This window comes from Kogia breviceps, chromosome 1 (assembly GCF_026419965.1).
Source record: "Kogia breviceps isolate mKogBre1 chromosome 1, mKogBre1 haplotype 1, whole genome shotgun sequence".
In the NCBI taxonomy this organism is placed as follows: Eukaryota; Metazoa; Chordata; class Mammalia; order Artiodactyla; family Physeteridae; genus Kogia; species Kogia breviceps.
In genome coordinates this window covers 42,981,154-42,993,482 of record NC_081310.1, presented here as the reverse complement: position 1 = coordinate 42,993,482, position 12,329 = coordinate 42,981,154, and the positions used below count along the sequence as shown (strand labels likewise).

At 34.7% G+C, this 12,329-nt stretch overlaps 1 protein-coding gene across 1 annotated transcript in view; it reads left to right on the top strand.

The window, feature by feature from the left end:
• Positions 1–12,329, top strand: part of CEP350 (centrosomal protein 350) — a 139,255-nt gene that overhangs the window by 108,479 nt on the left and 18,447 nt on the right. Inside the window, exons 32-35 of the mRNA XM_059056093.2 lie at positions 1,249–1,393; positions 5,693–5,853; positions 8,702–8,838; positions 11,558–11,640. Of these exons, the coding sequence (XP_058912076.1) occupies positions 1,249–1,393; positions 5,693–5,853; positions 8,702–8,838; positions 11,558–11,640 (526 nt within the window). The remainder of the gene's footprint in view (positions 1–1,248; positions 1,394–5,692; positions 5,854–8,701; positions 8,839–11,557; positions 11,641–12,329) is intronic.

The following is a 12,329-nucleotide window of genomic DNA, read 5'->3' as shown; positions in this document are numbered from 1 at the left end:
TTTTTTTTAAAGCTGGTGCTAGGCTTCCCTGGTGGTAGAGTGGTTGAGAGTCCGCCTGCTGATGCAGGGGACACGGGTTCGTGCCCCAGTCCGGGAAGATCCCACATGCCGCGGAGCAGCTGGGCCCGTGAGCCATGGCCGCTGAGCCTGCGCGTCCGGAGCTGGTGCTCCGCAACGGGAGAGGCCACAACAGTGAGAGGCCCACGTACCGAAAAAAAAAAAAAAAAGCTGGTGCTGTTTGTTTTAAATTTATTTATTTATTTTTGTCTGTGTTGGGTCTTTGTTGCTGCACGTGGGCTTTCTCTAGTTGCAGCAAGCAGGGCCTCCTCTTCATTGTGGTGTGTGGGCTTCCCATTGCAGTGGCTTCTCTTGTTGCGGAGCACGGGCTCTAGGCATGAGGGCTTCAGTAGTTGTGGTTCGCGGGCTCTAGAGTGCAGGCTCAGGAATTGTGGCGCCAGGGCTTAGTTGTTCCATGGCATGTAGGATCTTCCTGGTCTAGGGCTCGAACCCGTGTCTCCTGCATTGGCAGGCACATTCTTAACCACTGCACCACCAAGGAAACCCTGTTTGGTTTTTTTAATGGCTGAATAGTATTTGTGTGTGTGCATGTGTGTGTATGTATGTCATATTTTCTTTATCCATTCATCTGTTGATGAAGACCTACCATATGATCCAGCAAATTCAGTTCTGGATATATATCTGAAGGAAGTGAAATTATTATGTCGAAGAGATATCTGCACCCCCATATTTAGTATTTTTAAAGTTAGAACAAATAAGGGGGTAGGGCTTCCCTGGTGGCGCAGTGGTTGAGAATCGGCCTGCCGATGCAGGAGACACGGGTTCGTGCCCTGGTCCGGGAGGATCCCACATGCCGCGGAGCAACTAAGCCCGTGAGCCATGGCCGCTGAGCCTGCGCGTCCGGAGCCTGTGCTCCGCAACGGGAGAGGCCACAACAGTGAGAGGCCCGCATACCGCAAAAAAAAAAAAAGGGGGGGTAAATATCACTGATTCAGTAGCCACTCATAGTTTATAATAAACATTTTTTAAAAGCATGCTTTTTTTATAACTTTTTTCTGTACCTTTAAAAAAGTCAAGATCTTATCCTTTACAAACTTTGTCACTTTTTATTTCATAAAGTTATTTAAAACTTTGTAAATATTATCTTCAACTGGTTCATATCTTGAATTTTAAATAGAATTTTACAACTGTATCACAAAACAGTTCCCATTTGATTTTCTGTTTGAACAGTCACCTCCTAAAAGCTGCACATCTGCGTCAAAGCAGGAGTCTAGCAAAGGAAGTCATAGAACTGGAGGACAGTGTCGTCTACCTGTCAAGTCCCATCAACACTGTTATAGTTGGTCAGATGAGTCATTATCTATGACACAGTCAGGTAAGACTAACAAGGCGGAGTTAGTTTTCTTTGCACTATATTTGAATTTCTCTTTAATAAGCTTTGTCTAACTATATGGCTGGTAAAATGTTATTCTTTGTTTCATTTGTAAAGACTTTTCTTGCCAAGACTAAATCGCATAATTCTTTACTTTTCATTGATAATTATATCCCTAATTACACCACCCATGATAAATTGTTATATTCTTGGATGTTAATAGTCATTTATTCATCACACATTTTTTGAATTTTTGGTGTGTGTCAGGCACTGCTTATATGTTCCCATGGTGCTCTGCTCTTCAACTTGTTATACCAGGCAACACATAAATTGTAATCAAACTTTACCCAGCAGGTTTCCCCTACTAGAATATAGACTTCTGCAAAGGAGAGTCCTATGTTTTAACAGTTGCAGCACCAAGCCCTAGCAGGTACTTTGCATTGCACATAGTAGGTATTTATTAAATGTTTCTTGAATGACTTAATGATGACAGTGAGGAGAAATAGGAGGTGGTAGAGCAGGATAGCATAAGACTCAAGGGAGGAAGAGTAGAGAAGAGACTGCACATGGCAGTGGAGAGCATTATCTATTTTCCCATAACCTCTATCATACTGTAAATCTCTGTGGCATATAGATTACAGAAGAATAAACAGCCTTTACTCTAGAAGACTTGATTCAAGGAGTTGATCGTGGGAGGCATATCTAGACAGACAATACTTGGTTTATGTAAGATTCTGAAGAAGATTAATACCATATTGAGTGTATGTCTTTTGAGTTCATTTTCAGTTTTCTTTTGAGAGTAGACATTTAGTAAAGGAAAAGTGAAAAATACTATTCATTTTTTGATCTTTGATTCTATTCTGTACCCCCTTTGTTTTCCATGTTTTAAACAGTAATAAATCATGGGTTTTTTTCCCCATGCCCATATTTATAGATCTCCTTTATTCTTTGAATAACTGCATAATATTTCAAAGGGTAGGTATACCATAATTTATTTAACCATTTCCCTAGTGATAGTCGTGTAGGTTTTCTCAAGTTTTTCAATATTTCAAATAATGCTGTAATGAACATCTTAATTTATATAGATCCCTGTTGAATATTTCAGTAGGAATAAATTCTTAGAAATGGAATTACTGGATCAAGCCAGTAATTAAAGTTGAAGAATGTTGTCTGTCATATTTAAATTGTTTTTTTTAAGATTTATTTATTGTTTATTGTATTTATTTTTGGCTGTGTCAGGTCTTAGTTGCGGCATGCAGGATCTTTGTTGAGGCATGTGGGATCTTCATTGTGGTGTGTGGGCTTCTCTCCAGTTGTGCGTGCAAGTTTCTCTCTAGTTGTGGCGTGCAGGTTTTCTCTTCTCTAGTTGTGGCGTGGAGGTTTTCTCTTCTCTAGTTGTGGTGCACAGGTTCCAGAGCGTGTAGGCTCTGTAGTTGGCAGCACGCGGGCTCTAGTTGAGGCACGTGAGCTCAGTAGTTGTGGCACGCAAGCTTAGTTGCCCCGTGGCATGTGGGATCTTAGTTCCCTGACCAGGGATCAAACCCACGTCCCCTGCATTGCAAGGCAGATTCTTTACCACTGGACCACCAGGGAAGTCCCTGTCTGTCATATTTATCTGTTGCAAGTGATTAGCATTTTTATATATTTGCTTTCATGTACTCGTGAAAAGTTATGCCAGTAGAATAATATGTCAGTGGACATAAACTTGATACTTGGAAATATGGATTCTCATCATGGCTCTGTTAAATACTGGTGACTCTCTTTAAGTTTCCTTCCCATATTAGATAATCTTTTCTATCTGTAGCAATGGAATAATATCTTAACCATCCTTGCATGAGTTATGCAACAAGGATTAATGATAATATTTATAAGATACTGTTTTATTGGTAAAACATATTTAAGCAAGAACAGCTTTAGAAAAACACCTCTGAGATTTTTCAACTATAATGCCATCTACCTTTTCATGATGACATCATTTATGTGCAGTATTTATGGAAGTGGTAAATTTTAATGTAGTGGAGTTATATAATACTTTTCTCATTTAAGTGATGGAGAGTTTGTTATCAACCAAATTAATACAGTCAGCATGTGTCAGATAATCAAACTTAATTTTTGATTGAGTTATGCTGTCCATCTGCTTATTCTGTCTTGATGTGTTTCAACAAACTGAAGTATCATTTACCTGCCACTTCCCCTGTCCTCTTACCTTCCAAAAAACCCTGTAGGAGAGAATTTCATAAAGACAATACATTCATCTAGAAAGTTGCTTCAATTAAAAAAAATTATAGAGATTCTCTTAGATGTTACTGATGATAAACACTGTTGTAATACTAGATTTGAGCATATATAAAATGTATTCCCATTCACTCTCATAGACTTTTACTTAATCTCTACCCTTCATTTGTAGGATTTTGGTTTCTTTAGTACTTAAAAACATTTCCCAAGGTCTTTCATCTAAAACTTGAAATTTCTCATCATCTGCTATTAAATCTTCACAATCATAGATGATAAAGATATTTTTATTTTAAAAAATCACTGTTGACATATCCAATTTTTAAAATATATTCATTTAAAATAAACATTTTGGGGGCAAAGTTGAAACTAAGTCTGTGGGAGTGTAGTAGTCTCCTATAAAATTTTATCAAAGTAACATCTCAAGTTTTGGAAGCACATAAAGAATACACAGTGAAAAGAATGCACAGCTTTAGAAGATGCAGAGATATGGGTTTATACTTCATTTTAGAAAGATTATAATTTTTTGCCCAGCCTATAGTCCTACCCCCAATTATTGTACTAGAATCATCAGTTAAATCACTGTAAAGCTTACCACTAAGGTTCAGAGTCTTTTAACCCTGAAACCAATTGATTATTTTCTTCAGAAATTAAAAGAAAGCATGAGCAGGATATTCAGTTGCTATCTCATCTCTACCGCCTTTTTTAGTTTTAAACCAAAAAATATGTTACATAAAATATGGCTACATAGAAGTGTTTCATGTGTGCTAATACTACCACCATTTACTGAGCTATAATAGTAGTCTAGGTACTGTGCTACATGCTTTATATACCTTATTTAATTTTCACATCAATTCTAGAAATCGTTAAGTGTCAAACACCTTACCGATTACTAGTAATAGATCCTGACTTGAAAATGGCCTTTATTGTTACTTCATTTTATGAGTGTTGATCACTAAGTAGTAACTTCACCCATGCTAAGGCCTCAGTCTGATGCCACAACTGGTATAAGATGGATATAACTTCCTAGTATACCTTAAGTCAGGACATAAAAGTGGCAGGAACTTAGATGTCATTATTTGTAATCCAGATATTTAGATCACATTGCAAGAAAAGACTATTAACTTTTTAAAATAAATTCTGTGACTTGTTCTATGCAGTTTAATCTGAAGTGCTTGAAAAAACCTGATTGTTTATGATGTAATGTTGTAATGTACATCTGAGTCTTCAGATTTGTATATAATAGTATTTCTCTTATAAGACTATTAAATGTCTCACTCATTAAATGACACCATTGTGTGATTCAGGGAGGAGGTGTGAGGAACAGTCTTTTTTTTTTCTTTTCTATGTAATTTCCATGTGTAGTGAAATACAGTGTTTTAAAATAATACTTATTTTTATAAGATATGCATGACACAGTGAAATGTCTTTTTCATGATTTTGCTATGACTGGACATCTACTTTGTATGTGTGTATATATGTGTCTGAATTGTTGGGAAGAAAATAAGATTTAACTAGTTTCATTTCAGTTATTTTAAATATTTTAAGAACTTCCAAAGAAAGGTTACTGCAGAGCATATTTCTTTATAATTTTTCTCTCTCCTTTTATGTGATGTTAAGACATCAGCTGATGACTCACAATCAATTTAAAATGGTAAAATTCCACTTTGATTTTAATATGACTTAAAAACTATCAAACTACTATTAATAACCAAGAGGAAGTACAGTTAAATATGGCTGTCTTGTCACCAGGAACGAAATCCTTGCAGAATGTCCAAAGTTCACTAACCAAAAGTTTTTCAACTTCCAGCTGCTTATCTTATCAAGAACAGGGTACCTTGAGATTTATTTGCAGTTTCAAATAGTGCAGTTAGAAAGTGAAAACAAATAGGAAGACAGCCCCCCTCCCCATAGAGATTTAGTGGAAAAGAAAGGCTGCAAATCACTAATAATTTTTTTCTGAAGCTCAAATTTTAAATGTTAGATTGACTTTACATTGGTGCTTTTTATGAATTGTTACTGAGTTAACCTATTTTTAAGTTAAATAAAAAGATTCTGTATCTCTTTTAGAAACTACATCTGACCAGAGTGACATTGAAGGTAGGATCAGAGCCCTGAAGGATGAGCTGCGGAAAAGAAAATCAGTTGTGGACCAACTGAAGAAGGAACAGAAAAAAAGGCAAAAGGAAAGACTGAAAGCCCAAGAAGCCAGTCTAATCAAACAGTTGGAGGTTAGACATAAGAAAGGGGTTTAATTTCAAGGCTAATGTAAATGTGAACCCTGAAATGTTTTTAGTGTTGTTAACAAAGTAATGGATTAGAATTTTTCAATGTTAATTTTGTACCACATTTTAACCTAACTTAAAAAAAAATCTGAACAAACTCTTGCTTGAAAGATTAAATTAAATATTAAATTAAAATGTTAAATATTATAATATCAGGTATTAAAGTAAATAGTAAAAGTATTAAAATAAGTTTTTTTCTAAAGAAGAGAGATTAGGCCTATGAAAGAAAAATTGATATCCGTGTCCTCTAAAGCAAAGAACAATTAGATGAATAATCCTAATATTGGAACTGTTACTGCCTTTTTTTTTTTTTTTTAAAGCAGAGTGGTATTTCATGCCACCCGACTTATCAGTATGACTGTTCGTACTGTTTGAATGGCTCCTAAATAATAACTCTAAACTTGACTTTCCTTAACTCTAGCAACCTTTCCTGATTCTACCTCAGTCTGGAAACCTAGTTTTTATGTCTTCCTCATTCTGTTCTCTCCCATCCATTCAGTCACCAGATCCCATTGATACTTTTTTCATAAATCTTCTTGCTTGTCCCTTTCCATTCCTACTGCCATCAAGCTATTTGGGGCCCTTATGTCCTCTTGTCTCTGTTGTCTACATAGCCTCTTAAATGTCCCTGCCTCTGGTCGCTTTCCTATAGCTTACATGCATTCTGCCAGCCTAGTGTTCCTAAACACCACATTCGTTATAGAACCGGTCTGAACTTCCTGCTCATCATAAGAATCCCTTCTCATGGCCTGACCTGAGAAGATCATTCAGCTTCTATCCAGACACTTCCAGTAATAGCAAATTTCACATTTTCAAGGCAATTGGTTTCATCAGTTGGACTCTAGGTGCTCTAAGTGTTAGAAAGCTCTTTGTTATGTTTAGCCAGAATTTCTGTTCTTTTAATCATCTGTGTGTGGTAACACCAAGTGTGTGTCCTCTTACATTAATTAATTTAATCAGGTCCCTATTTATGTGCTGGAAACTCAGCTAATTACTTTACACATATTTTTCATTTTATCCTCAAAGTAACAAGGTGTGGATATTACTATCCCTCTTTTACAGATGAGGAAACTAAGTTTTAGTGAGATTAATGATATCCAGAGACACACAGTTCACATGTGTTAAAACTAGGATTTTAATCTAGCTCGAATTCCAAATTCTGTGCCCCTGCTGTTACACTACATTATCTTCCACATAGAAAATAGACCTGCTAACAGATCTGGAGAAGATAGACGTTTACACAGGCACACAATACAGAGATGGGAATGGGAATTGTAACTTGCACATATGTTTAGAAGTAAGAAAAAGTGGTTAGGATTCAGTGGCCATGCTGAGAAGTTCATGTTGGAAAGTAGTGAGGAACAAAATTTAAAAATAAAGATCATGTTCAGGGCCTTAGAAACCAGACTGATAAGTTTGGACTTCATCCTATATAGATAGGTCTGTACTGTTCAACCTGACTATACATTAGAATTAACTGAGGAGATTTTTTGAAAAATACAAATATCCAGGCTCACTCCCAGAGATTTTGATTTAATTGGTCTAGGTTGGGGCCCAGGATTTTAAAGTACTGCTATAGGTCATGCAGAGCCATTGAAAGCTAAATGAAATACTGTTAGATTGAATGGCATTGCCCAAAAAGTTCATTAATATGTATGTCACCCGGAAAGATATCTAGGGAAGGATACAAAAGATCCATCTCATTCAGCATTCTATTAAACTGTTTAAATAAAGGCAAAAGAAAGTTCTGTATTTAGATTTTACAATTATAGTATATGATAGAGAAATATATAATACATAGCAGTTCGTATGAAAAAAAACCTTTTGGATTTTATTTGATCACATATTTAATAAATGAATTACACTCATATAAGTATAGCTTTCAAATCTGAGAAATCATTGTCCTTATGTATACCTAGCTAGCCAAATCATCTAGCTGTAGTATATGTTTAATACCAATGTTTATCAAAACATTGACAATTCAGAGGAAGGTAACATAGACGGTGATAGTTATAAAAATACTGATTTTAGCCTAAGTTTTAGGGAACTGTAGCAGTTGACAAACATCCATCTGCTCATTCACTCAGCCACCTTTGAGCCAGACACTGTGAGTAGGTACTGGACATATCATGTTGAGCAAAACAGCTGTAGTCTTAAATGTGAGAGATGTAAAAGCAGGGATTAATTTTAGCCTAGAAAACTGAGGAGGTTTTTCTAATAGAAGGAGGGCTTCCCTTAGATTTCATTCAAGTTAGAATTATAAATTAGTGAAGTTTTGTTTACAGAATGGCTAATGACTAAGAAGTATTTTTGCAATTCTATACTATCATACTCCCAATCACTCCTTTCTCTCTCCTTGAGGTTTGTATTCCTGAAGTGCTCACCTCTTAAGAAGCTTACTGCCATTGAAACTTAGTGTAATGGCTAAACTTCTTAAAAATACCAGGAAAGTATTAAGATATACTTTAAAGAATAATTATATAATTAGCTAAATAACTTTTTTAATGTGGCAGGGCCTGAACTCTTGCTTCAAAAGTATTAAACTTCTGTAGACTGAGACTGTCATTTCCTAATATTAGTATTACAATTATACAGCTTGCTTATACATAGACTATTTCAAGAAGGCTATACAAGTAACTGATTTTAGAACTCTGGGAAATAATATTGATGCAGGGAGAAAGAATTTTATATCTTTTTTATGGTTTGAATATTTTACCATAAAATATACTATTTTATAATTTAAGATAGTTTAAAAAATTCTGTGTAGTGACTCCTTTGATTTTTCTCAACTTAGTCATATGATGAATTCATTAAGAAAACTGAAGCCGAGCTTAGCCGAGATTTGGAAACATCACCAACAGCCAAGCCTCAGATTAAAACGCTCTCCTCAGCTTCTGAAAAACCCAAGATCAAGCCCCTTCCACTACACAGGTAGAAATTTTTGATAACTAACCTATATTCTGCCTTGTTTGAGAAAGGAATAAGGAAAGGTTTTGAGTAGAAGCTATCTTTTAAGTAACTGTGAAATTGTAGAAGTGAAAATATTGGTTTATATTTTCAGTTTCACTAAAGTAAATTTGTTATTTATGATATAATCACAAATAAAATTTATAATAAGATACAGATTTTAAAATATATTTTGAATACTGAAGTCTGATGGGAGCTGTAAAAATAGTGCTCGCCAGCATTGCTATTATAGCATCGTAAGTTGGTATAGTTGTTTTGGAAAACAATTTGGCAATGTTTCAAAAGTCAAAAACAATCTGTAACTTTTGACTCAATACTTCCACTTCTGAAAATCTAGCTTGAGAAAATATGGGCTATCAAAAATATCTATTTGCATGAATATGTTTATCATAACATCTTTTATATTATGTTTATAACATAAACACTGGAAGCAACCTTTATGTCCAGAACTGGTGAATAGCACAGTAAATGATGGTTCTTTCCAGGGATAGAATATTATGCAATCAGTGAATACAAATACAGAAGATACAAAGTAGCAGTATTAGAATATATAATATGGTATATAAGAAAGTCAGGTAGTAATATTTAAACTAAATTTTGAGTGAGTAGAGGTTATATAGGTAAGTGGGACTGAGAAATAGGGGATATTTCAGAGAGAAGGGCACTCATGAGTGACCAGAAGCAACAGAGAGCTTGGCATATCATGGAAGCTGAACGTCATAGGATGTAGCTGGAGTTAGAAGAGACTGGAAAAATAAAAAACAAATTGTGATAACCTTGTACTCATGCATTCTTAGTAGTTTCTAATTTACTTTTTTAGGAGATGTGACACTGTTAAAATTTTTTTTAAAGCATATTTTAGGATATTTTTTGTTTTTTAGAAATGTTATAGAGGCTCATTACAATTAATTTAGCATTACCTGGGTTTGAATCCTGACTCCAGTACCAGCCAGCTTTTTAATTTGGGGCAAGTTATTTAACCTGTCTGTGCTTCAATTTTGTAATAGGGATTTAGATCCCTATACTAACACCTGAGTAATAAACTTGTTATAAGAGTTAAAAGACTTAACCTAGAACAGGGCCTAGCACACAATTAGCACTATGTATTAGTTGTTATTATTATTGCTACTAGAATATTAAGGGAAGTGGTAAAAAGAAAAAGTTTTAGTCGTATCATGCCTAACTATTCCAAAACAACAAATGTCAACAATTAGATATATTTCCATCTAGGATTTTTTATGCTTAGATTTTATGTGTACTTTTATTACTTATACATTTTTCCTTTATAAGTTTTAATTTTTACAATCCATTGAATGGTTTTATAGTTTTATTAACCAGAGAATGGTAGAATCAGATTTCTGTTTAGAGAAATCTTTCTGACTACAATATGAAGGAAAGATAGAAAGGGGTAAGTTTAGAAGCAGGGATAACAGTAGTCTAAGCCAGCCCTCATAATCTACTGTAATAAGAATAGAGAATAGGAGATAAATTTTAAGAATTTTTAAGAAGTATACTTAACAAATTAAGGTGCTAGATAGGGAAGCAGGGAAAAGCTGGATGACTCCTGTGTTTCTCTTAAATAGTAGTTTGTTGGGTCAAAGTTCCACTAACCTAAATGGAAAATCAGGTGTTCTTCGGTGGGAGTCTTATGTTTTTGGTTTTAAAATGTTAATTTTGAGGTACCTGTAGTTCATCTAAGTGGAATTATCCAGGAAAGATGTGAGCTTTTTAATTTGGAGTGATCAGCATATAGATGGTGGTTGAAGCTATAAATATAACAACATTTGGGTGAACATTTGGGTGAAAAAGGTATGCAAATTCAGAGAGAATAAAAGGGAGCCAAGTACTAAATATGATAAAATAGCAACATTTAAGGGGGTTATAAAGAAGTAGGAGTAGAAGCCAAATATTATGACTTAGCAGATAAAAAGAAAGCAAGAAAGTGAAGATGGTGAATGTCAACTTAAAGCATGAAAGAGGACAGTAGCACCAAGTAGAGGAATAAAGAACTGAGGGGGAGAAGTCTGCTCAGTATTCTGTAACAACCTAAATGGGAAAAGAATTTTAAAAAGAATAGATATATGTATAACTGAATCACTTTGCTGTATACCTGAAACTAACACAACATTGTAAGTCAACTACAGTCCAATATAAAATAAAAATTTTTAAACACAAGGAAAAAAAAAGATTGGGGGGGTGGGATATTTTTGAGGCTTGAGGCATACATATAATCTGAGGGGAAAAAAATCACCAGATTGAAGGACTAAAGATTGTAGGAAAAAGAATGGACAGTTGAGGAATACCATCAACGAGGCTGTGGAAATATATGGGATTTGGGGCAGAAAGAAGTTTGAACAAGTGTGAGAGATACACCTTTTTCTTCCTTGTAGACAGGAGGAAAGGCAGTTGGGATGGCTGTGAATATAGATAAATTTGTAGGTAAAAAGGTTGACGATAAGAAGGGTCATCCTGATGACCTCTGTTTCTCTCATTAAAAGAGGCAAGATCATCTACTGAGTGTGATGAAGGCCACAAAGAGACTTGGTGGAAGTGGCAAAGGTTGGAGTACTTCCTGCAAAGAAGAAAAAAGAAGCAGTTGTCTTAAGAATTGACTGCTTTTTGTTACCAGTTATTACAGTATCAGCAATACATTTATTTCTGTTTATTAATTTTTCTACTTCAGATCTGAAACAGCAAAGAATTGGAAATCACTGACAGAGTCAGAACGTTGCAGAGGATCCCTGGAGTCTATTGCTGAACATGTTGGTATGTAACTAGAAAAAATAATCACATAGTATCTACATAGACTAGGGATTATACAAGTGCCTACAAAATTCCATCTCTACAGCTTTTTGGTTAAAAAGTGAATTTCTTAAAGATAATAGATTATTTAATATTTTAAGTTACTTTTATATTTTAAAGTGATTTGTTGGTTATGCCTAAATTATGTGAATCAGTCTTTATTGTCCCAATAACTGATGAAAACTGAGGCATAAAGACATTAATCTAAAATGGCTGTGAGTATATCAGTATCTAAATTCTCCCTTAATCAGATTTTGTATCTGATTATATGTATTTTCAGCCTGTGCTGTTTCTCAGTGTAAGTAGTTACATACATGTTTTTTCAATTTAATCCAAAGAAAGGTAAGAACTATTGAAAATAAAGTGTAATTCAATGAGGAAATAAAACTGAGACATGAAAAAGCCTACCTAGTAACAATGAGAAAACAGATTTGAATTCAAAACTTTTAATTCTTTGTTTGTTAGTTCATCAAATCTTATTTTCTTCTTATTTTGCAATTTTAGCTCTTAAAGTTCTGTATTTGCAGAAATAATTTATTTTTTTCCCTTTTCTTACATTCAAGAGGTTAGTTGAAGTCCCTGCATTTGTCCTTCCTTCATTGCTTTCGTTTTCGAAGAACATATGTAATATCCATCATACAATTCTGTTTTTG